The following is a 25,800-nucleotide window of genomic DNA, read 5'->3' as shown; positions in this document are numbered from 1 at the left end:
CTTTCCAAAATTTACTCACAAGCCCCAGACATGAACTTAAGATGGGCAAGATGAACTCCATTTTTTCTGTGCTGAAGTTTTCATTGCTTTAACACAGTTAACAGCACCACTGTCTTCCGAGATACTCTAATCCATAACACAGTTTTTATCCTTGAAACATCACACTTTGATATAGGCTAGATATCAAACTAGATTGTTTTTTCCTGCAAATCACCTCCAAAATGACTGACAAAATTCTAAGCATCTTACTTATAATAATCTCTTATTTAGGGTCAATGCCTGAAAGTCTTATTTTCTCAAACCGATCCTCATGAAATTATCTTCATACTTCATTACTTAATTGAATCAGCTCCTGATACGTCTCCCTGTTAACTTCTATTTTCTATTATATTACCCTCAAAACTTTAGACCTAATGCTTATGTTATCACATGACCGTTCCTGCTTTTGCCTTCATAACATCAACTTCAATTGCACAATTGCAAAAAATAATTTATTTTTCTTTTCCTATCATCATTGTTTATGAAAAGAGATAGAGTTGTAAGAAAAATTCTAAATCCATTCTCAATACGAATCTCAAAATTAATCTCTCATAAGAAATATTGCAAAGCATAACTTGAGAATGACTTAACAAGACATTGTACAGTTTATGCCACATTCTTTCCTTGTTCTTTATCTTATTGCCTGGTGCATCTTTCAGATCATACACTACATACTCCTGTGTATGTATTGAATAGAAAAAGTAACAACCAAATTATTTTTGAGGAAAGAAAAGAAGCTGTTAATGATCTTGCACAAGAGCCAGACTCCTCCTCCGCACGTATAAGACATACAGAAAGATTTTGTTCACTTGTGTGACTTTGAGATTGAAGATTGAAACAATAACCTATGAAAAACTCTGTGATCTGTGTTTGTAATTTTGAATGAATTCGGTGGTCATTTTTTGTCTTCGAGTTTATTAATTTTTTTAGTGGAGGAAAAACTCCAAGTCTTTGACTGCTGTCTGCCCCTCAGGTTCTCTGTTACAGACTTGAAATTTGCAATACCAGACTAATAGCCTTTAAGACATTATACACCAAACCTTTTCTATAGGCTGCTGGATTTGTAACTGGACTGATCTTTTAACTAAATATGCCACCTTTTATGAAGCATTCTGAAATAAAATCATACAAATCAGTTGTTAAGTAATTGTTCTAGAGAGATGGAATGGAATTTCTAGTGTGAGTGTGCAAACGTATTTCAATAGCTACACAACGCAATATTTATGTGAGATGATAAAACAATTGCCACCCCTTTATCTTGCCTATACTGAGTATTTAATGTGAAATTGCCTATGCAGTTGCTCTGTAAAAACCACTTTAAAGAGAGATGAATAAGAGGCATCCTGGAGACCTAATTACATATAAACACTGCAGTTAATTAAGGTACATACAGCTCATCTGTTTAACAGTCATTTTTGCAAAATTAATTATAGCTTTGTTCATCGCATTCTGCAGTGATGAATACTAATATTTAAATTGCCTATCACTATAATTCAAAATTTAAAGATATTAAAAACATTAATTTTCATAGCTCTCTGTGATGTATGTATTTTTATACCCACTTTACATTCCCCATTAAAGATCAGAAGCATGGGACGGTTCCCCAAAGCCAAATATTCAAGTACCAAACCAAGATTAAAATTTTAAATTTCACAGCACTCAATCCAATTGGCACTCTTGTAAACCACATTGCTCTTCTGAAAGTAGGGAAGAATTAATTAATAACTACAACCAGGCAGTGCCACTGCAAAACAAGAAATGCTTCATACAAGTAGATGTACACTGAAATGAATATGCCAAAGAAAGATATTGTCATCAAGAAAAAAACACCTTTGAAAAATCATTTCTAAGGCTCAATCTGCCCCACATAAACCACTGAGTTTTTCTCATTGACTTTCCCGGAAAAAGAAAACGATCTGAAATATCTGCATAATAAAGATAATTGTCAAAATTAAGCATGGTTGACATCACAAAATGTAATAAGTTTGCATGCAAGCTGAATGTGTTTTTTAAACACATTACAAAGCACAAACACATGGGTTTAAGTCAGGCATAGTCCAATCATGGTAAAGCAACTTGCCTAACCTTTATAGAACTTACTCTGATAGGAAGTACGGATCCGTTTCGTTAAATCTGGATAAAAGTTAGACAGGCCACGCATGCAAAAGTTGTCTTTGGAACATGCCAGTACACCAGCATCAGCAGCAGGCAGAGGAAAGAGAGAAAAAACAGTCTAAAGTGAAAGGAGGTGATATCATAACCAGCATCTAGAACAGCCGAGGTGAAGAAATTTCAGCAGATGCTTACCTTCCAATCAGGAGACATAACAAGAAAAATAATCAAAAAAGTAAAGGATGCAGGATGGATGGTGAGAAAGCAGCTGAGGCTTTTTGTAGACGTATAGTTTCTACAAGCAATCTAGAAGTGTGTATTCCTTCTTAGCAGTCACTTATCCCCAGCAGGGTCCATTCTACCAGCACTGCAGAACTGGGATTTTGCCTTGAAGGATTAGCCAAGACTAACACAGAAAAAGCCTGTGTGGTACGATGCTGACAACAGCTATTTCTACATCAGCTGCCCTCCACCTTTTGAACAGGGCTCTGCAGCACGTTGCTTGTGGCTAGTCACTCAAATTTAGGAGCTGCTGTGAGGCTGGCTCAACCAAACAGAGAAGTTGAAGGTAGCTTAAAGCTGCTTGTCTCTTCCCTCCTCAGCTGTGCCAGTTTTACATCTTTAACACTTGGCACAGGTGAGAACTAAGCTTGCCATGGTTAAATGCCTAGAAAGGGAGATAAATGGCCTTTCAGAAAGGGAGGTCGGTTTGAAGAATTACATTGTATTCTCTAAATTTTACTTTCTGTTTGGAGTACAAACATATTCCCAATTAAAAAAAATTCCAGCGACTGGAGAAAGAGGATTTGATGATTTAGTGCAGGGTCTGCAAGCGAAAAAGTTGATGTCATAAACTCACTATAATCTGCTGCTTTTATAATTTTATGGTTATATTTAAAACTCAGTATTTTCAAACAGATTTTTAAATCTAATTCTAAAACTTTACAGCTATGTAAAACATATTCCATAACTGTGTGTGACTCTAGTATGTTATTATGGAATATATAGAGTAAAAAGACTTGAAACACAGAAGATCTTCTAATGGTTTTTCTCATACAAGTAAATTTTATAGATAACCAAAAAAGGCTGATAAAATTTAGCTGCATTGACGGACTAATATTTGTAACACACAATGCATAATAATAGCTGTGGCTTACAAATGTCATCCTCTTGGCATCAAATTTTAAAACGGGTATAGATAGATTTAGCAAGTTTATATTAAAATCTTCAATTCAGTAATAAAATGGCTAATTTGAGCTACTTATGCTACCTACAGAGCACTTCTTTCAAGTGTTACACTTCTCCAAACACCACTGCCTATCAAATACCAATGAATAGCAGGTGGCAGAAGAGACAATTAAGTTTAAATTGAAGTCTTACCTATCAGTATGGACTTACCGAAACTAGAAAGAATACACCATACAGACTACTCTTAAGTGACAGCCAGAGAAAGTATTTGCTGCTCATTTTGATTTTTTATGGACTCAGCTTAGGGAAAGACTTGCTGACCTCCATCCCGAAAGACTACTTCATAAAACATTTTGTTTCTGAGAAAATGTCAGTACCAAAAGCAAGTCAGGTTTCTTTTTTCAAGTTATAGAAACTCTGTTGGCTGGCAAATATTCATGCATTTCAAAAGCACTATAAATAGCCACAGGCAAAAAACCCAAAGAAAATATCAGGCTCACAACCACAATATTTATTTCCTACCTGCAGCAAACTGCTTGCTTTTGCGAGGTGAACGTGGTTGACGCTGGTATGGATCACTTGATCCATATAGGTCAAGGGTTCCCATGCTCAGCAGTACTGTCTTCTGCATGAAGTCCACAACGGCCAAACCATTGCAGTTTCCAAATGCCACTCTGAGAAAAGAAATGTTCCTCAGAGGTATTAGTAATATGTAAGTAAGTAAGAGGTGCAAACAATAATTATTATGAATCCTACATAAACATTTTCTTTAGAAACTACTCAAAGCTTACATTTTATAGTTCTTTACAGATTTGTAATCCTGAATTTATAAAACTGTGTCCTGAAACACAGTAACTGACTTTCCTGAAAGCAGACTTCCCACTTTAATTTTCCTCTGCCAAAAGTATTGCAATAGTGTCTAAACGTTGCTTTACTGAACAATATAATTCTAGTGATAATGATGTAAATTAAGCCTAAAAATCTGGATGTAAATCTTTAAAAGTAGTTATTAATTTATAAAATATATGAATATAAATAAAAATATAAATACACAGATATGTATAAATAATTATTTTAATCTAAATACGAATGATAAATTGAACATGTATAAGCTGTGTTGTGGAGATACTCAAATCTGAAAATGATTTATAGAATTTCCTTCCAATTCTGTCAGCTTGGCAACCATACAGACTCCTGCTAATACAGTGTCTGCCCCTCTGTAATGCTTCTACAGATGGCATTTTGACGGTGGTTCAATTCATGGGGAAGATCTCTCAGCTGAGATTGCCTAAGATCTAGACTGCAGTCTTCTTGTAAGGAAAAATAGATGGATCAATTTACTTAATTTGATGCCTAGAAGGTACCTTCTGAAGCATTCTACCCTGCTTATTCTCTACTGCTTCTACTGATTTTCTTTTAACATCAGTTTCACAAAGAGGGAAGAAGTCATATTGGACCAGCAGCACTTTTTCATCCTCTCTAATAAAAATATTTTCTGGTTTTGCTTATTCCCAGCTCAGAAGGGATGGAAGTTGGGGGGGGGGGGCGGGGAAGGAAGAAGGCAATGCATCAATCCCAGGAAAAGGAAGGAAAATAGGGAAAAGGAAGAAACCGAAAAGATGCTAAACATGCCTTTATGCAAGATCTAGGAGAAAGTCCGAAGTTAACTGTAACATATGGAAACCCATGTATCTCAGCAGATAGTATCTTTGCTTCATATTCCTACTGAAGCATTAAACCTATTTAAGATTTAATATCAAAACAGACTAGCAAAACTGACTCATTTCTTTCTGGTTTAGATAATGGCAACTGAATTCACAGAGCATATGACCATTGAAAGGGTCCATATGCCAAACTCTTGACACTGCACTGTCAGAGACTTGATTTAAGCAGGAATGTTATATATTGGCAAGTATTCTACAGAAATCTCTCTTTTTCTGTCAGACTGCAATCTTAACTTCTGGCTGGAAAGGACTGCAGGTTAAGCCTGCCTCACTCTGCCCTAGTGAGGCCCGGTCTCAATCTCATCTCCCCAGCTCAAGAAAGACAAGGAACTACTGGACAGAGTCCAGCAGAGGGCCACAAAGATGATCAGGGGACTGGAGCATCTCTCTCATGAGGAAAGGGTGAGAGGCCTGGGTCTGTTTAGCCTGGAGAAGAGGAGACTGAGAGGGGACCTTATCAATCCTTATAAATATCTAAAGGGCATGTGTCTAGAAGATGGGGCCAGACTCTTCTCAGCGACACCCAGTGATGGGACAAGTGACAATGGGCACAAGACGGAATACAAGAAGTTTCACCTTAACATGTGTGAAAAATTCTTTACTGTGAGGGTGATGGTGCATGGGAACAGGCTGCCCAGAGAGGTTGTGGAGTTGCCTTCTCTGGAGGTATTCAAGACCTGCCTGGACATGTCCCTGTGCAACCTGCTGTACGTGAACCTGCTTTAGCTGGGTGGTTGGACTAGATGATCTCCAGAGGTGTGTTCAGACCCCTACCATTCTGTGATTTTGTGAAAATGATTAACCTGAGATTTATTAATTTTAGAAAACATGAGTCACAATAACAGCTAGAGATCATTCACTCTGTGGTCAGAAAATTAACAAAATGGATCATCAATTCCTGGTCTGCATTTTTCTGAACTTCTCTAAGTTCACACACAAGCATAGATACAAAATTTCTTATACCTAAAAAAATTACCAAGAAAAATCAGAAATAGCTCATTAATATAATAACACTTCTGAGGAATGGTGAGAAAATAGATATAGACATCACTATTAATAAGACTTAAGAAAAATTATTAACATCCAAGTCTTTAGGAAATCAAAGGCAAAATAACTATAATGAATTTCTCAATTTTGGGTCATGAATAGAATTAGTTGCTAGGAGATGTTCTATTCTGTAGTTATCTTTCATAGAAATGTCATAAAACCCTCATCAGACAGTTCTTTACAATTAATATGTAGGGTGGCTGAAAATTTTTATCCCACGAGCTGGTAATAAAAATTCAGAGACTGCTTTCAGTCCAACAGAACATACTTTAAAACAAATTTATTATTTGTATTTAACCTTGTAGATTTTAAGTTGTAATTTGAAGCATTTTGTAAGTTTTTCTTTTCTACTTTCATAACATAAAGAAGTTTTTTGATGATTCATTTCAACAAAAATAAAATAGGTGTTAATACTTCTAATTTGTAGCTTGGTAATGTTAACAGTAAACAAAATACATTAAATAAAAATTCACAATGTCTGAAGTCTTTTATCTTTACTGGGGATAAAGATCTTTCTAATATCTTGTTTAGTCCTGTCTCATCACTGCAGTAACATCAGGGACACTAAGTTCTCAGGTAGCTTTCGTAGGAAAGTTAAACTTCCTTTATTGGGATATATATTGATACATGCATTTATTTCTGAGACTCTCGTGTACTCAGCATATGGTGTTTTGAAGGAGGCTGTCCTGGAAACTATTTCTGCTTCTAGCAAAGGAAACAATTTAAAGCATTTGATTGAATCAGGTACGTTTAGGAAAGCACTGTAAGTACTAGGAGAACTACAGGCTGTCAGAAGAGTTTACAAGTGAGAGAAAGGTGTAATTATTCTTGAAGTCAGATGCTGCCTTGAAACCTGAGACCTGCAAGGAAGCAAATTAGACAAAACCCAACAATCTGCACAAGTGAAAAATGCATGTAGATATGGTAAAACAAAAGAAACTTCTAGAGTTTATGGCAGGAAACTGTCTGGAAATTCAGGTTGCAGACTTGACAAAATGGCCCCAAAAGACAATATTTTTGCACAAATGTAAAACCCAGCAAAACAGTGACATAAAATTTCTGAAGTCACTGAAGAGACTTAAGTGATTACCGAAAATCAGTAGGAGTCAGACAGACCTAACACCCTTTCCAGACCATGTTTTTTATTGGGGTAACACCTTTTAGAAGAAAAACCGTTTCAACGTGTCTAGGAAACTCTCATTGAAAGGAAACATTAAAAATACGCAAATAAATGGAACCTGAGGGAAAAATTACACACAGATAGTCTTCCTTGCATTTTCAATCAGAATTTAGCATTTGAATGTTCCTTATTCAATTTTCAATTTCAGGTCTCTGATTCTTTTGCAAACAGAGATTAGCACACACACAAAAATGCTGTTCTCAGAAGACAATTTCCAACTCAGATATGATGTCCTGATAAATGACATTTAATACTTAATCACATAACCATTTTCTATGAAATGTATTTCACCTTGGTAATCCTTTCGAAATATCTTTCCAAATTACAGATTTGAACTGTAATTCAATTTTATTTGAAAGGATGGACAGAATAATGTGAAAAGATTAAATCTTTTAAAATAAGGAGGAATAGTAAAAATATTAGCAAGAATGGCAGTTTGACATCTCATATTACAATCTTTATGTGAGTTCAAATAATTTTTCCCAAAGAATCGGGGTTACAGCACTTTTTGATTATTTTTACTCTGACATTAATTGCCTGCAGCAAACTTTGAAGGATAATTGTAAAATATATTGTTCAGTGAAATAAACAATAAATCAATGCAATGTCAATTTTGAGTTACTTACAGTCCATAAGCAGAGTTTACAGCAAGACTGGTGATCTGTTGTGGAGGTTCACCGTCCACCCACACCAACTGAATAACCAGATCTGCTTGATATCCAGGAGGCATTCGCACAGGTCGCGTCTTAACGCTAAGAAGAATAGGTACAAAATAAGAACAAGCAAACAAAAAAGCGGACTGGGCCATGAATAAAAGCTGCTTCTCTTGAGAAAATTCTAATGAAGCACAATCCCTTAATAAATCCAGACAAGTACCAGCACTTGCAGCATCCTCTGCATATATTTGTGTATTGAGACTAGACATTCCAATCAGAACCAGGATATTTTGGAAGAGTAACAGGTTTTTACTTTCATTTCTGTTGTAGAAATAAATCTGAAAACTTCAACATTACCTACAAGAGAAACTCTGAAGAAGATGCAGATGGGGGTCTACAAAAGCAATTTTTGCTTAATAATTTTCTTTGATTTTCCTTTTTCAGAATATTTTTCTACGTTAAATACTGCAGCCTTGAAAATCATCATGAATAATCAACATGAATAGAAAATCTAAAATACTTTCATCTGAAACTTTAAAACAGGATATTTCTGTATTTTTGGAACTTTTGCTTCGAAGTAAAACATGACAGAAAGATGTGCAAGGGCGAGTGAAGATAAGAAGATGTACCTTTCTGTAGTGGTCCTCACCATTTCACAGCCAAAACTTAAGGAAAACAATTCTATTTGTCCATTTAGTGCAAACGAGTCCTGGTTTTTTTTTCAGGAGTATAAGAACCTAATATGTGATCTGGTCTTAATGCTTTCTATATAAAATTTGATATAATTATCTCTGATATATAGCATCACTTCATATTTGGTTGTGGCAAGTTCAGTGACTTGCAGAGGAGGTAGTGAAGTTGTATATATTACAGGAGAGTATAAAAACTGAACACTTCCATAACTGCTTTATGTATGTTCTTGACTGGTAGAACTTAATGCGATGATACACTGAAAGAAGATATTATGCAATAATAGCAATACTTTGAAGTATTCATGTTATTCATTAGTACATTCACACTGTAGGTAGTAATTTATAAGTAAAGCCCACTAGCCAGTGTGGTTTTACTGCAGCTGTAAATGCTGAGTCTGCTTACATTACATCTCTACAGACAGTCATAATGGGACATTCTATCACATATCCTCCATCCCTGTGAAAAATAGGTGCCTAAAGACAGAAAAACAATCAGGAGAGGAGGGGCAGTAGCTAGTTAATATAGACATGGACAACACATTCTGAAGAACTGCAATTTTTGGAATATAATATGTCTTTCTGCTGTAAGCACTTCTGTATACATATATCTCTGCCATAAATAACTTAAGTATTATGAATTGAATCTAAGAGAAGAGATCTTTGATTACTTCAATGAAGCAGACTCCTGAACATGACTATGACATGACCCAGCAAGCTTTCCACACAATCAGGAAAGAGGAAGAGGAGAATGGGAAAAATCCCACTTGCTGAACTGTGCTATCATGTCTTTCCTTTGACAAGATTTGAGAAAAGTGGCTTATGACTGCACCAGACAAACTGATATGTAAGATCTGAACAGTATGACAGGCAAAAGAAATAGAAGAGTGTTCCAAGCCACTATTAAGGAAATGCATTTAGAAAGGTAGAAGAGGAATGCTTTTCTCGTTAATTAGTAAATAAGGGAAAGGTTTGGCAAAGTTAGTGAACACTCCACAATAAAATTATGAGCAGTACAGCATAAACTGTATTACTGAGATGATTAAATAATTTAATACAAGGTATAAATGTATTTTTAAAAGGCAGTTATCAAAGAAGGTGTATCAATAACAGGTGCCCAGGCGCTGGCAGTGGGGGCTGCAGAGGGGTCTCTGTGAGGAGCAGCTGGGTCTGCCCCATGTCAGATGCAGATGGTTCCACCTGGCTCCAACCCACCCACCTCAGGGCATGGCTGAGCCCCTCAGCCCAAGGTTGTGGTGTCTCAGGAGCAGCGAATTTAAGAAAGGGCAAAAAATGCTGCACAGACACTGTGAGAGACAGGAGTGAGAAAAAAAAGTATGAGAAACAGTTCGAGAGGCAAGAAGGTGAGAAAAGGAGGTGAGGAGGTAGTCCAGGTGCTAGAACAGAAATTCCTCTGCAGCCTGTGGTGAAGACCATGATGAGGCAAGTTATCCCCCTGCGGTCCATGGAGACTGACAATGGAGAAGGCTTCTGACAGGAGTTCTTCTTCACCTTGTTTTGGATTGGTTTTTTTTAAGTGTTTATATTATAAGCCTAAACTGACTGCAGGAGTTTGTGCAAAAGAAATGCAGATATTCCAGTGATTTCCTTGACATGTCCTTGTTATGCTACAGTGAATTTGGTTGTCACAAAGTTTTTCATTTTCTTCATGAGATATACACTGTTCTTTACCAGTTTTGAGCTACTTGGAACCTCTGTCAAAACCCTTGATTGACCTAATTTTGGAATGATATTAAAAGTCTGGCAACAAAGACTTACATTCTGCGTACAGCTTTTTGATGACAGTATTTACATCAAAAATATTTATCCACAAAATCACAAATACATTAGGTTCTTATGTTATTATAGGTGCATATTTCATTATAAAATCTTCTGAAATAAAGAAGAGCAATATTTATTCCACACTGTTGCTTGCCTCTCCTGGTAACATTTAGTTTTGGTTTTGGAAAAAATGCAATATTTTCATTACTTCAGCCCCTTCAATCACTTTATTTCTAGTATCTATTCTCAGACATAAATGCATTCGGTCATTCTGACTTCTGACTAGCAAAAATTGTGTTGTGTGGAGTGCCACCCATTTGCTGTAATGAGGTTGTGAAGCAGATATGAAAATAAACACAGTGGAGCCAAGATTAAAAGATAGTCTAGTCTGTATATAAAATTTTAGACGGATTAACAAAATAGTTCAAGTTATGCATGCACCCTTCATGTGTAGATGGCTGTAGCTTTACATTATTATCACTGTACCTTAGGTTCTGTACTGCTGCCCACCTAAATGAGTAGCACATAAAGTCAACAGCATCATCCAGATCCCTACTGGATTTTCTGCGTTTCCAGCAGTACTTTCACTTTATCGTCATAATCCTGGTTAGAACAGAATTTTTTTGACAGACAAGGAATGTGCACCCAGTTGGGATTTGGGAGAAAAATGAGGAAATTTATATGCCTTTCCCTGCTGAAAAGGATGACCATGTACATGGTATACTTTTATATAAATGTAAGAGGGAGTATGCCAGTGGTTCTAGTAGTGTAATTACTTAGACTCTGAAAAATCAGCTTTCTGACAAAATAAGTTTACATTTAATCTGTGTGAAATGGGACAAAAATCAGTTAGCCCACCTCACGTGAGATTACAAGTTCAGCCGACTTCTAAAAACTAACCAGCAGAACCTGTAGTGGTTCATTACAGCTTTTCTGCCTCCAAGATCAACGATCCCTCTCCTCCACAGACTAAATCAAATACAAATCCCTTAAGGGAAAATCCTAGCCACAGAAATAGTCAATAGCACTCTTGCTGATTTCAATGTCATAAATAGATTTCACATTGGGATTTTTTTAATAACTTCTCCCTGCCTCGTCTATTGATTTTTATAGTTCACATTAATGATTAAACTGAGGTCTGAGATTTGACTGCCTGACTGAATGAGGTAGACAAATGAACAAGATTCAAAAAAATACTCTTAATTTTACAAGGACAATGTCATGATATTGCTTTTAAAGGCTACTGCTGTTTTCAGGAGCCTAACCTATCTGCAAAAGCAGGCAATGCTCATTGGAACTGTTTTTGAAATAACTGAGGCATTTAAAATATTTAATAATAATTAGACTGAAATAATAATGAATTCACTAAAAATGAGAGGAATTGTTATCAGCAGTGCACTATAATTGCTGGAAAATTACAGTTTATGGAGTTTTGTATGGAATTCTGTTTCAAAACTATTCAAACCCATAATTTATGTGCCTTATTAGCAAAGGACATATTAATCTACTCCAAACGGTGGCAATGTGTACTCTAGCAGACAACAATTTGCCTCTTTCTGAAGATGAAACATATATACACTTCCGCACAGTGCAACTGTTTCATAATTGTATATTTTAAAAGTTATTTGGTGAGTATGAACACAGCTTCCATACCTTACACACTATAGAATGCATATACTTCTTTCAAAAAGAAAGATTTTGGCGACATACTAATTAATCAAGGAGGGATTGCTTTGCCCATTTCTATTCAATGGAAGTTTCATTGTGAACTCAAAAAAACCCAAACTAACAAAGTTCCTTGGAATTTCCTTGGTTTATTCTGTAGTGCTTGTATTCCATTCAAAACTGTGGATCTGAGATGAAGATTTAAGCCTAGATCGAACTGGAATATTTCTGTCAAACTTTTACTGCACTTCATCTTCTCTGTAATTACTTCTAATGTTTTAGAATACCTTGTTAATTATTTTGACTTTTGTTTGTTCCACTTTCTGGGTTCTTCTCATTTTGTGTTGCATACATATGATTAACTGCTTTCTTGATAGTTCACAGCCTGTTAATAGAATAGATAGGAATGCTTTTTAGAAAGGTAAATCTTTGAACAATGGCACAGACTTACCTAAGACATGGGATACTATCCTTCATCGTTCCTTCACATGCTACAGTGTTGGTACTGCCTGAAAGGCTCTTTAAAGAAGGAAGCTGGGAGGAGGCATCTGGAAATGGAGGAATTATTTCCGGTTCAGGAGTAATGATATCTTCTACTTCATACTGAAGTCGTACCTCTAATGACTTAAGAAAATAAAAAGCTAAGTTGTAATTCAATAAGGAAAGCTGCTGAAAGTGCTATTACTTTCAAACAACTATCAATAAGCCTTTTTCAAAATATATCCCCCCACATTTATCATTGTCATTTGCAAAGGCAAAGAATACTGTCATTTGGTATATATACAGCCTAATAGCAACATCAGATAGGAACTAGTCATCGACCCTACACTGATAGAGAAATACCTAAGTACATTCTTCCAGTGCTGACTTTGATTCAAACCTTTTATTGTAAGTGAAAGGTAAGAATACAACTTTCCAGAACTTATTGTGAAAAGAGAAGATAATCACACACTTCCAAATAAATTATATTTTGGTATAAGAAGTCATCATTCAGGATAAAGGTAATGAAAATTTTCTGCCTGTTGTCTGTTTTTGTTTTCCTAAGCAAACCCAGCAAAACAGTGACCATTAACTCTGCTTCCTTATTGCTAGTACAACAGTATCTACAAGACAGGTTTTAGCCAGAGTGCAGAAGCCTGGTGGTGTGGGTGGTACTGATGGATGAACTTCATTTGCCCATAGGTAGGGCTCAGGAAATGGGAGATAGCAACGCAGAGAGTTCTATATTCATTAGACTAACCATGAGTTTGGCCGATTCTAGAAAGTGAAGTTCGAACCAGTTACATTTTGCTTTCCTCCTGGGCTCTCTTGATAAGGAAAAGGAGACCAACCAGGCACATTTCTGAACATTTCAGTTATTTCCACTAATCCAGGAAACCTTAACTGAAGGACTCCAAAACTCAGGGGAAACTGGACAGAAAGCTCAAATCTATGTAACTAATAATCTCAAAGAATCACAGTAAATACTAGGCGATTCTTTCTACCTCATGACTTGTCCAAGGAGAGCCCCATCTTGAGAAGAATTAAAAATAAGGTACGGCCCTCAAAGAAATAAAGTCTTGGGATTACAAACTGAATAGTAATTTCAGTGCTGGTATCTTGAAGTTATCAGAAGCAATTGCACATGCAGACACTGCAAACTCCATCTTACTCAGTGATTCTCACTGAGACCAGAATGGAGATTATGAAAATACCTAAGTGTTATAGGAATCAGGAGATAAAGATCAGTGCTGAAGGCTCTCCTATTTCTCAACCATTGTGTTTAAACACCTAAGATTTCAGAAAGAAGTGATTCTGCTCAACTAGAAGAGAAATGGTCTTTTCTCAAAATTCAATTCTGTTTTCTCCTTGCAAAATCCATAGACATTTTTTTTTCTGAATCAGCTAAAAAAACCCTGTACACAACATTTGCCTTCAAAGATTAGTGAGTGAAGTACTGAGTTCAGGAGAAAATACTGTTCTGGATGTAATTGCTGCTGACCAAAACAATTTATAATGCTGATTAATCTTCATGCAGGACTGGAGTGACCATTGAAGAGTATGCTCTTCTGCTTGCCATGTTAGAAGTGTATCATTCTTCTTTGGATGTTTTTCTTGTGTCTTCCTTTTTCTATTAAAATTCATTTTGTTGAGTTTTAGCTATTGTCCATTTGCAGAGAAAAGGAAAAATTTAGGCTAACAATATGAAATTTTTTTATGTTTTGGTCTCTGCTTTGACTGGCCCTTGGAAGGGATACAGATCTGTTGTACCAATTTATTTTGACAAAACGTAAATATCTTTTCGGAAGATCCCATACTAGTCTTATTGATTCTCCTTTCTGTGTTCAAGCTACAAAGTGATCATGTTTAATAGATACCTTGATATTCTTTTGGGACAGGATGGAGTAGATTCAGATGAGAAAACAACAACAGCAAATGCTTCTTACATAATTGTATGGCAAGGAATCCAAGGTTGGATATGAAACAGAATTTTTCTCATGCATGCTAATTGCCTCCAGAATCTCATACGGAATGATGCAAGTAATATATCTATAGAGGAAATCTCAGGCACAACCTATGCCTCTTAGGCATATTCAGCAGCAGACTTCCCTTCTACATGGAACAACCTTTGAGTAGCCTCCATGATTCCTATTTACCACAGCAGTAACATTACAAGACTGATGTGAGGCAGTCAAACCTACCTGGGGTCCTTAAAATGCTGTGATTTGTGGATTGAACTCAAGATGAGTTCAGGTTGGCTGCTAGAGGAGGGAGGACATTCAGTGCTAGAATTTGAGCTCACCTCAGGCAGCAAAGAAATAGTGAGATTGACCAGCTCAGTATAAGTTTAGACAAAGCCGAACAGCCACAAGTCAGGCACATATTCCAACAAAGACTCCCATAGTATTTATTACCTCCCTCTCCATTTCAAAGTGAAGAATTGAATGCCTGCAGCAAAAATGCAGAAACCAAGAGATGAGGTCCATCTCAGGGATGCATAAAACCCAGGAGAACTCAGTGACTATGCCACCAAGAATAGATGACATTAAAGCAACTCTTCAGTTAATAATTCCTCATATAAATGCTTCTTAATTACAGATGAAATCTGAGAAACTGTTAAATTGCAAATATTGTAACGCTTTAGAAATTACCAGTTCTGATGGAATTCAGCCACGAAAGAAAATACAGGGAAATAAAGAAATTAAATTATAGGTAATAAAAGAGAAAGTCTATTTGCTACAGAACAATGCAAGAATACTGAAATATAGTAATTTTAGCAGCATTACGCATAAGCTGGTCAGTGGCTTGAATTTGCTGTTCATTAGTTTTAAAACTATCCTGAAAGGATATGTTCAGCTAACTCAATAATTGCCTCTGGTGGGAAAAATATGAGAGGAAAACAACAGAACAGCTATAGGTAATGTATTTCTTACCAGATGGTGCGTGGCTACAGGCCAAAAATGACACGTTTTTTGCCAGACTAGAACTACAGACTTTCTAAACTACATTAAAATAGTGTGAAAAGGAAAAGAACTGTAATCAGGGAAGGTGGAAAACAAAAAGGAAATTTTTTGTAATCCTCTGGGGTTTGTTGAAAGCTGGCAAATGCAAAGAAACTCTTCCGGGAGGCGCAAACTGTTCTCCAGCACCAGAGAATGGCATGCCTGAAGGAAAGGTAGTCGTGTTTGGTTTGGCTTCTCCTTAAGAGTAGTCTGCTGTTAAATTTCTTAGACTTAAGAAAGGATGTTCTACATCATAAATGCCGTTCAGCCACACTGTTAGCAGTGGTTGTGGCCCCTGTGCAAAATGCAAGGTTTAAACCAAGCTCAGACTTGCTATACAACAATGATAAATATAAGGTGACTGCTGTGCACTTTGAAGAACATGAACTGTATAATTCCACCTGAAATAAGGTGACAGCTTAAGACATGAAGACAGAAAAAGGAGTATTTGAACATGATAAAGCAACAGAATTCTTAGGAAAACATCAAGTGTTTAGCCAGAAATAATCTGGCATTTCATAGAGTATCTGGTTTTAGGTCAATAGAGCCAGCAGGAACCAGAAAAAAAAAACCAGCTCTTTATTTTGTTGAAGCCAATGATAGCTTTCAGTCCCCTTGTTGTACAAACATTATGAACATAAATTAAAAGAGATTAAATTCTTGATTTAAAAAGAGCATTATTATGCACAAACACAACGTACATTATCTGATAAAACCATAATGCATCCAGAATTTTTAGAGCAGGTAAGTATAAAAGAGATTTACTGTATTATAAAGTCTTAAAAGGAAACCATGTCTGAAATCTGTACTGTATGTTACTATTAAAGCAAACAAGTGGAGAACTGAGTCCCAAAAATTCAGTTAGATTTTTGTCAGTGACTTAAGCAGGATCAAGATTTCATAGAATCATATAATCACCAGCTTGGAAAGGACCCACGGGATCATCGAGTCCAACCATTCCTTGCACTCCCTTAACTTTGTCCCTTAGCACTTCATCCACCCATTCCTTAAACACCTCCAGGGAAGGCGACTCGACCACCTCCCTGGGCAGCCTGTTCCAGTGCCCGATGACTCTTTCTGTGAAGAATTTTTTTCTGATATTCAGCCTGAACCTCCCCTGGCAGAGCTTAAGGCCATTCCCCCTTGTCCTGTCCTCTGTCACTTGGGAGAAGAGGCCAGCTCCCTCCTCTCCACAACCTCCTTTCAGGTAGTTGTAGAAAGTAATAAGGTCTCCCCTCAGCCTCCTCTTCTCCAGGCTAAACAACGCCAGCTCTCTCAGCCGCTCCTTGTAAGACTTGTTCTCCAGCCTTCTCACCAGCTTCGTTGCTCTTCTCTGGACACGCTCCAGAGCCTCAACATCCTTCTTGTGGTGAGGGGTCCAGAACTGAACACAGTATTCAAGGTGCGGTCTCACCAGTGCCGAGTACAGAGGGAGAATAACCTCCCTGGACCTGCTGGTCACATCATTTCTGATACAAGCCAAGATGCCATTGGCCTTCTTGGCCACCTGGGCACATTGCTGGCTCATGTTTAGTTGGCTGTCAACCATTACCCCCAGGTCCTTCTCCTTTAGGCAGCTCTTCAGCCACTCTTCCCCCAGTCTGCAGCACTGCACAGGGTTTTGTGACCCAAGTACAGGACCCGGCATTTGGCCTTTTTAAACCTCATGCCGTTGGCCTCAGCCCAGCAGTCCAGCCTATTCAGGTCCCTTTGCAGAGCCTCCCTACCCTCCAGCAGATCCACACTTCCACCCAGCTTAGTGTCATCTGCAAACTTGCCGAGGGTGCACTAAACTTATATTTGTGCAGCTTGATATTACTTTTATTCAAGTGTATGAGCACAGACACAGCAAGACAATTTGATTCAGAAATTATGTTGCTTTATAAGAGGGTAAAATTCTGAAGGACTTACTGCAATTTCAGTATTTACTTCATGTTTACTGAACCTGTAAACAATCACATATGCAGAAACTCCTGCCACACAGAAAATTCGGCTTTCAGGACACCAGTACATCATCTGAACAGCGAAAGGATCTTCTTCTACAATCTCAGCTGTTGCTTTTCCTTCTCCTGGTTTCTGTTTTTCAAAGACCTTTGATGTTTTTAATTTGTACAACATCTGCAGGGTAACTGGAATATATTAAAACATATAAAAAATACTGACTAACATGGATCAGTTATACAATTCCTAGGTTCCCATTTTCTTTTCAGGTGTGGCATAACAAAGAATCTTATGAAGGTCTAAGAGGAGAAAAAGACTGGTATTATGCAGTACAGATATTATTCTGTAGATAGTAATGCTAGGATACATATTTAATACTTCCAGAATGAATATTTGTCTGTGAAATTCTTCCTAGTACTTTCTGAAACAGAATGTCAAAGGTGTACGTTAACCATTATGTCCATAACTAGGCTTACATGTTATGAAGGCTCTGATAATGCTGCTATATTCCTAACGAGATGTGAAACTACATTTCATTTGCATGAGGTTATTGTATTGCTAGGATGTAAAGACTCTATGACACTTCAAGAGAAAACATTAGGCAAGTATTCTGGTGGCATGGGCGACACAAAGGATTTCTGAATGAACAGGAGTTCTAAAATGTTTTGAATTTTTTGACTAATAAGCATATCCGTATTTATACTTGCGTATAAAACCTTAATATACAGAAGTCTTTGTCAAGACTAGAACTTGACTGCAGTGAATTTTAGAGGTATAGGATGGATTGTAATTAAACCCATTTTTTTTTATTCCTCCCTGACACTCCTCCTTTTTTTTTAACTACTTTTACATCAATTTATCAGTGTAATTAATTAATAACTGCATAAGGTCAGAAAAAGTCAGTCAGGCTCGGCATCTATAAAGGCATGTAAACACCTAAAGGCAAAGCTGTTACATACACTAGTTTAATTGTGGTAGATCAGTCTAGTCTTCCTGTTGGGTAACAGGAACAACAAAAAGAGGAAAAAATGCTATTTTAATTATGTAACTGGATGATGAACACAGCAAAACTACATTTCTATTTTGCAGTGCAGATACATTCCAGGAGTTTTAGCACATAAAATTTTTTATATTTTAAAAGGTTCTAGCATATAAAACGCTACCAATTTTTCACAAATTAAAGCAAGTACTTCTGTAACGAATACATAATTCTCCCAGTCTTCTGTGGCTGTGGAAGTGGCCTCAGGATACTCTTAATGCTAGCTGCAAATCTAGAGTGGCACTTCTAATCAAACATCATGGATTCATGCATACTAAGACTGGAAGAATTACAGAATCAGAGGGCACAAGTACAAGGTGAGACTCTCTATGTTCCTGTGAATTAGTAGGTCCCATCTGCATAAGGACAAATAAGAAACAGCAATGGGTTGAGCAAAAATACATTTGGAAAACAGCTTCAGTGTTTCTGCCTCCCACAGATCTGTATTTTCAGATGCAAAATTAATGAACTAAAATATGTCTGAAAGCAAAGTATTTTGTGCCTTCAAATACAAGTAGGATATTATGTTTGCTATGAAATCTCAACTGAAATTTGAACTCTATTAAAAAAGTTAAGACCTTGTAAATGATAAAACTTCGTAAAAACCAAAACCTTGTAAATAAAAAGTACCAAGGAACCAGCAATGCAGTACATGCCCCCAAAAGTGGGATTAAGACCAGGACATTGGAGATGCACTGATCCTCTACTGTTGGAGGGACTGTGAATATTCATGATTGTATAAACTTCCCTGTTGGAGCATGGATATAGTGATTAGTGAGTTATATTTTTACTCTCTATGAGAAATCTTTTCCTTTCCCCATTCCTGCCAATATTATAGAAGAAATTGTCAGCACACTGGTTCCTGTGCAATTTATGCACTAAATGCCTTCGAGTCTTGCGACTGTCTGTGTTGTTTCATGCCAACTTTAATTCCTGGTTTTGCACATTCTTGTCAAGAGTGTAAGTGTGCAACGAAACATGTGTGAGACAAAGTCTAATGCCTCATGCTACTTCTGTAAATAAAAGTCATTATCTTATTTTTGTTCATAGTAAAGCTCTTTCAAACTTCTGTCTATGCAGGCAAACTCCTGTTGACTTCGTTTGAATTCTTTTCTTTTTGGTGTTCACCATAACTTGAAAATACTGGAAGATGTAAACCTAAGCAGCATGTAATTGTTTTTCTTCTATTTCCAATTAGACAAATCATATAATAAAAAATTAATCTCATAGTCATGTTCAAGTGACATGCCCATGTAAATTTTCTTTGTGAAATGTGGCTTTGGAAATCCTAATTTTTTCCTTGTCCATCATGAAGAGTGAAAATATTTGGAATTAGGAAAAAAGAAAACTACCTGACAAAATCATCAGATTTTGCTGACATTAAAATCTTGTAAACATTCCCCATATCTGGTGGGATATGGTAGCACTATTAGTTATCACAATTCTGTCACACAACATGGAACTAACAAGTAGTTAAGTATCGTGCGCTCCATGTTCTTGTTCATGTTCCATTAGGGTCAAATTAAATCTTTCTGTGTCTAATATTTCATACAGAAGTTTCCTTCTGACTCGTTTCTTTAAGAAACTGACATTTCATAAAAGACATGTTCTACACAGGCATCTCTCTACTACAGAAGAGAAAATATACAAAGCAACTTTACTGCAACTTCTGTGAAGCATAGTCACAGTATTTGAATCAGAATATTTTAGCTTACAACCAAATGTTAGCATGTTTTAAATATTGTATTTTACTAATAAGTGCCATATGTATTTTTTGGTAGAGGCAAAAGCTGGGTTTTGATATGTGTAGTTATAGTTAGGAAGCACGGAACAAGTATTTCCTGAAGCTTTTCATGGTGGGATGAATGGAGATGCTTCCCAATTAATTACTGGAACTTGAGACAGGATAAGAAAAGATTTAGGCCATCTCCGCCTCTCCAAATAAGACACATATTGAGATGTATTATTGTATTTTGATATTTTATTTTCACTTATCTGTAAAAAAGACTATATTGTACTCAGAATAGAAGAGACATGACAACTTGAACTGCTTATTAGATATAATTAATCCCACTCTTTTATACACACAAGAAGATAACGCCCTAGTTTTTTTTAACCAACACTTCATCCTTCATTGGTTTTCGTATGTCGGATGTGGAGATTTTATTTCTCTAAAAGACTTGCACTCTTTTCTGTCTAATTTATCTCATTAGCACTTTCTTTTCCTTCCCTAATTTAATTAAAAAATGTTTATTTTTGCCTCTTTATTCCTGATTATATCCTCCCAGGTATTACTACTCATACTGCTAAATATCATGTTATATATATGTGTGTGTGTGATTTCTCAGCATTATAGAAAAGTGAATTTTAGAAACTTACTGGCAGAAGCATCCCAAAACTTTACTGATCCATCTGCATGGCTTAAAAGAAATATAAAAATTGAATGCGTTAAACAAAAATGCAATTCTAAAGTATCTTTTACTTTCAGTGAGTGATAAATGTAAGCAGAAAAACTGTTACTTTGCTCATGTGGTCTCTATACCTTATTGACAATATATAATCACATACATATTAACTGTAATTAAATATTTTGTTATTAGTTTGATTAGGTCAATAAAACACTTTTTCATGCATTTCTTATGGAAAACTATCCCTGAATGGATTTTAAGATCACAGCAGCAAGAAGTCAATTCCCATACTAACTACAATTTTAAGTTGCATCACTTCTGTGTTTGCAGTGGACCAACATGAAGCCTATGCACTCTAAAAATACCATGTATAATGGACTTCGAAAAGAAAGAAGGTAACTTCATTTTGCTTAATGTCTTTCATCTGTGTTTGTTTTAATAATATAAAATCATTGCTGAAATAAAGCTGGAGAAAGGAGACATTGCTGTTTAAAAAGAGAATAAACTGTTCATCACCTTACTGATACTATTACACACATCATAATCTTATTTTGAAAAACAGATGTTAAATATTACTAATAATAACAATTTTTCAAACATATTGCTATCATAAGCATGGATGAAACTAGAGGGAAACATACAGTGCATCATAGCACTAAACAGCTACTGTTTTATAGCACAGCCCCTTGAAAATCCATCAGACATCACCTATGGCAATCTTACTGTAATCTGAGCCTTTATATACCTTTTTGCTGTCAAGTTGCCTCTCCACTCACGGGGTAAAACTCATCCCCACACCCTCACTAATGCTGGGGTATTAGAACGAAATTCCAAACTGTCCCAAGATACAGAGTCCCCAGAAGGTCAAAGGACAACAGCTGTAGAACAGCTGCTTCCCTTTTTCATGCAATTCTCTATGACCCTAAAGCCCAAAACCTTTCCTTGCGGTGGATTCTCCTTCCAAAGGCCCCACCTTCACAAGTACAAGGACTTGCTGTCTAATGCTGGCACCTCAAATGGTAATTCTTATAGTAGCTTATCTCTGAGTACAAAGATCTAATCAAATGGGAATTTCTGTAGTGACTCTGCACAAGGGGAAAACCTACGTACCTCAAATAAAAAAGCCAAGATATGCATAGTCTGTGAAGGGTCAACTCTTATCTACAGCTAACCCACAATGAAAAACTGTAGACACTAACATTTTAAAAGCACCAATCCTCAGTTTCATTCTCACCCTGTAATAATGATTTCAGGATAGGTCTGAGCTCCAAGGTTCCATGCTCCACCACTGATAGGCCACTCCTAAAGAAACAATAAGAGTATGGAGGTCATAACCTATTCTGATGAATCTTGCTTGGTTGACTTTTGAACTCAACAGTAGACAATATCTTCTTCGAAAAAGCGACACAACTCAGAAAAGGAACAAAAATGTATTGAATTCACAGCTTTTAAAGGTTATTAACATTTTTATATTATCAATGAAAGCATTTGAAACTTAATAACATTTTAATGTTATCAATTAAAGTTATATGTTGTTAAAATATGTCTGCACAGCTAAAAATAATCCAAAATAGAAACTAGAGGAAGGAGTAATGAACAGTTTTACTACCCTTTTCAGATTGTTTGACTCTTGGAGTTTCTATAGTACACAGAATAGACTAAAAATCTATTTGAAGGATGATGATTACTGAAGAAACTGTCCCAGAAACAAGGATCTGATCATGACACCATGAGATACAAGGCAAAGGAATGCAACTTTTACAGACCACATGAAATCATGATCTCTGCCATTTGTTTACTAGCGGCAAAACTCCCATTCTCTTCTTTAGTCTAGGCTGATAGAGCGAAATGCTGGTCTATGCCTAAAGCCTGACATTCAGGATACAGTATGTGGAGGATGACATAGGTACAGAGTAGGTAAGGATGTGTGCAGATTATGATAAGGTGGAAAATAGCTGGGAGCACAAATGATTGTGTGGACACATGGAGTGGGTGCTTGTCGGTACAGAAATGAGTGGATGGCAAATGAAAGGCTACCTACATTCAGAGTCTACATTCCTATGTGCACAAATAAAGCAAGTGGACAAGATAGTGTGCAATGCATACAGGAAGGTGGTGAAAAGTTTTGGAAACTGTATATATGAGGTAAGGATAGGTAAGGAAGCAAATTCAAATAAGAGAAAAAAATATGTTCTGAAGGACTTTGTTGGATCAAAATCCAAAAGAAGCAGATAAGGCTCAGTTTCTCAGTTGATGGAAAACAAGACAGCTCCAAGGAGAATACTTCTGTTGCTTGGAATAGAAAACTGATCATTTGTTTACCCAATGTTTTTTCTAATTCATTTATTATGAAGGATTAGTTCTAGTGAAAATATAAATCAGATTAATGCTTGAAATGCATAAAATAATTGCATTTCCTCTTTTTATTTCTACAGCTTGCCCTACATTAAAGCCATTACACTAAGACTTTGGTAACTCAGTAAAATAATTATTAATACCCTTATTTAATAAAAACTGCAGAGGCATGCTGTCAACCCTCAACTGTCACTGAAGCTTTCTGCTGACTTCTTTCAGTTATGATGTTTTCACTTTTTCTTTTGATAGAGATAAGATATCCATACAAATTTGAATTGTACACTGTTGGCATTCCTTTTATTTAATCTTACCTGGCATAACTCCTAAGCAGTCTAGTGATTAAGTCCTCTGTAATGGTCATTAATGGTTGTACTTAAATGATGGTGTTAATGATGGACAAACAGCAGGCTGTAAGCATGTTGCTAAGCAGCTGAGTGGACCAGCTTGAAAGGGATCATTAAAGAATTAAAATGAAAATAATTTGATAAGATGTTACAAAAATATAGGTTTACATCTGCCTTTTTTGTTAGAAAAAATATTGGATTTGTTTACCTTATTGCTGCATCCTTGCTTTTTATGTTTTGCTCCTACAGAATAGAGTACAGGAATCAAATCTGGAGGACAGTCCGCAAAATATTCTGTGCAGGTAACAGGTGACTCATGAATGTCAATAGGATATGGATTTTCAAAGATTGGAAAACTAGTTAGGGAAGACAATTTATTAGAAGCACTGTGACACACTGAGCCATATAAGAAAACATATTCTTATATTAAAGTGCATAAAAGAATCTAAGTAAAATAGTTACCAATAAAGTACATTTTCCCTTATTTATTCAAACATATGTATCATTTTCCATGTCAATAATTGCGTCCAGTTACTCAAATAAAGATATAAAAATTCCACTGCTGTGACAAGAATCCTCTTGTGACATAAACATCCCTTCACATGAGTAGTTTCTAAGGTTAATAGGACTATTTTTGTAAATGCGGATTAGGAACTAATTTTTCTGAACATTTCAAAATATTAATTATATAGAAGTGATACATTTTCTAAAAGCTTCAGGTCCGTGGATATGGTATATACTATGACCTAAGAACTACTTATACAGTTGTGGATTTTATATTGAGAAGTTTAGCTTGTTGGGTTAGTAGACTGCTGATTCTCTAACGAACAATTGTGAAAACAGATGAAGCAGATCTCAGTTTATTTCTCGCTTCTATCAGTTTGGACAATCTGATAAGAAAGAAGGCTTCCCTTCTGGCAGATTACGCAATGTTACTCACAACTCAAAAATGTAGGAAATTTGGTTCTGATTTCAGTTACATCCATTTCATATTGCTGAGATGGTTTGAATTATTCTTGAAAGTAAGTGAGATCAGAATATGATTCACTTAAATTGTTTCAAGACAATAATGGCAAAAATCTGTTCCTAGTTATACCCGTGTGAATGTACGTTACTGGTACTGTTGGAGGCAGAATGAAATAAAAAAGACCTGATGTAAGTTCCTCTTTGATGTGGACATTGATTTTGATGTGAAAGAACAATTTGTCAATTAAACCAGGTATTCAGTCATGGAATAATCCTGTGAATCCACGATAAATCAATGTCAGTATTTATTGAGATACTTGAGTACATGTGTACTCAAGTGGTAGTCCCTGTGGACGCTAGTGAAGTTAGGCATGCATATAAATAGTAGTTTAATCTAGATTCCAAAACACCCATTCAGATCACAATTCAGCTTGTGACCAAATATACCTTAACTTTGATGAATATTTGAGGGTTATGGTGAAGGGACCACAGAATTAGATTTATTCCCAAATATAAGAACAAATATTATCATAAGTTCTTGCTGACCAACTGATCTCAGATCTTAAGGTGAAGGTAAACAGAGTCAATTATTACCAAGAGTGAATGATTTTATATAGTAAAATGACATTGCATGACAAAACTTGGATTTCTATCATCATTTGCTGGACAGTTAAGATATATAAATCACTTAATATAAGATTTCATACTTACTTGCTTTGCGTCAGGTCAACAACAATGAGATCTTTTTCCAAAAGCACAACTACAGCATAGGGTTCTTGAAATTCTGTAAGCAAGGAATCAAGTATAAAAGACATATGGACTTCTCCTATTAGTCATTTTAAACAAGCAAGTAATATTTACGTTCTCTAAACATTCACAGTATATTCAACAAAATTTTTGAGGTATTAACTCTAGACATGTCCACAAACTAGACATGTCAGCAAACTGGGGCCAGGCAGGAACTGAAAAATGACATTTGGGCAGCATTGCTGATCAATATACAAAGCAGAAATAGAACTAGGATATTATAGCATGCTAGTATGATGGCATATTGAAAGTAAAGAAATAGAATGTGAAGAAGTTGTGCGTATTACTGCATTGCTGAATTATGATACAGAAAATGTATTTTTGCTGTCCAGTAATAATACTTCTACTGTGTACAACTGTTCTTCAAAACCAGATT

General features: G+C 36.1%; 1 protein-coding gene across 4 annotated transcripts in view; it reads right to left on the bottom strand.

The window, feature by feature from the left end:
* Positions 1-25,800, bottom strand: part of STXBP5L (syntaxin binding protein 5L) — a 197,395-nt gene that overhangs the window by 46,505 nt on the left and 125,090 nt on the right. For 3 of the 4 annotated variants that reach the window (XM_009557006.2, XM_054087829.1, XM_054087838.1), the window contains exons 11-19: positions 25,329-25,401; positions 23,860-24,007; positions 22,187-22,254; positions 20,924-20,964; positions 17,476-17,693; positions 12,534-12,706; positions 7,917-8,042; positions 3,862-4,013; positions 2,140-2,211 (exon numbers count right to left, since the gene is read on the bottom strand). In XM_009557006.2, the coding sequence (XP_009555301.2) occupies positions 2,140-2,211; positions 3,862-4,013; positions 7,917-8,042; positions 12,534-12,706; positions 17,476-17,693; positions 20,924-20,964; positions 22,187-22,254; positions 23,860-24,007; positions 25,329-25,401 (1,071 nt within the window). The remainder of the gene's footprint in view (positions 1-2,139; positions 2,212-3,861; positions 4,014-7,916; positions 8,043-12,533; positions 12,707-17,475; positions 17,694-20,923; positions 20,965-22,186; positions 22,255-23,859; positions 24,008-25,328; positions 25,402-25,800) is intronic. The other variant, XM_054087845.1, reaches the window with a different exon arrangement.

The sequence above is a fragment of the Cuculus canorus genome, chromosome 1 (genome assembly GCF_017976375.1).
Source record: "Cuculus canorus isolate bCucCan1 chromosome 1, bCucCan1.pri, whole genome shotgun sequence".
Taxonomy (NCBI): domain Eukaryota; kingdom Metazoa; phylum Chordata; class Aves; order Cuculiformes; family Cuculidae; genus Cuculus; species Cuculus canorus.
The sequence above is the reverse complement of the archived record's forward strand: the minus strand, read 5'-3'. Positions and strand labels throughout refer to the sequence as shown.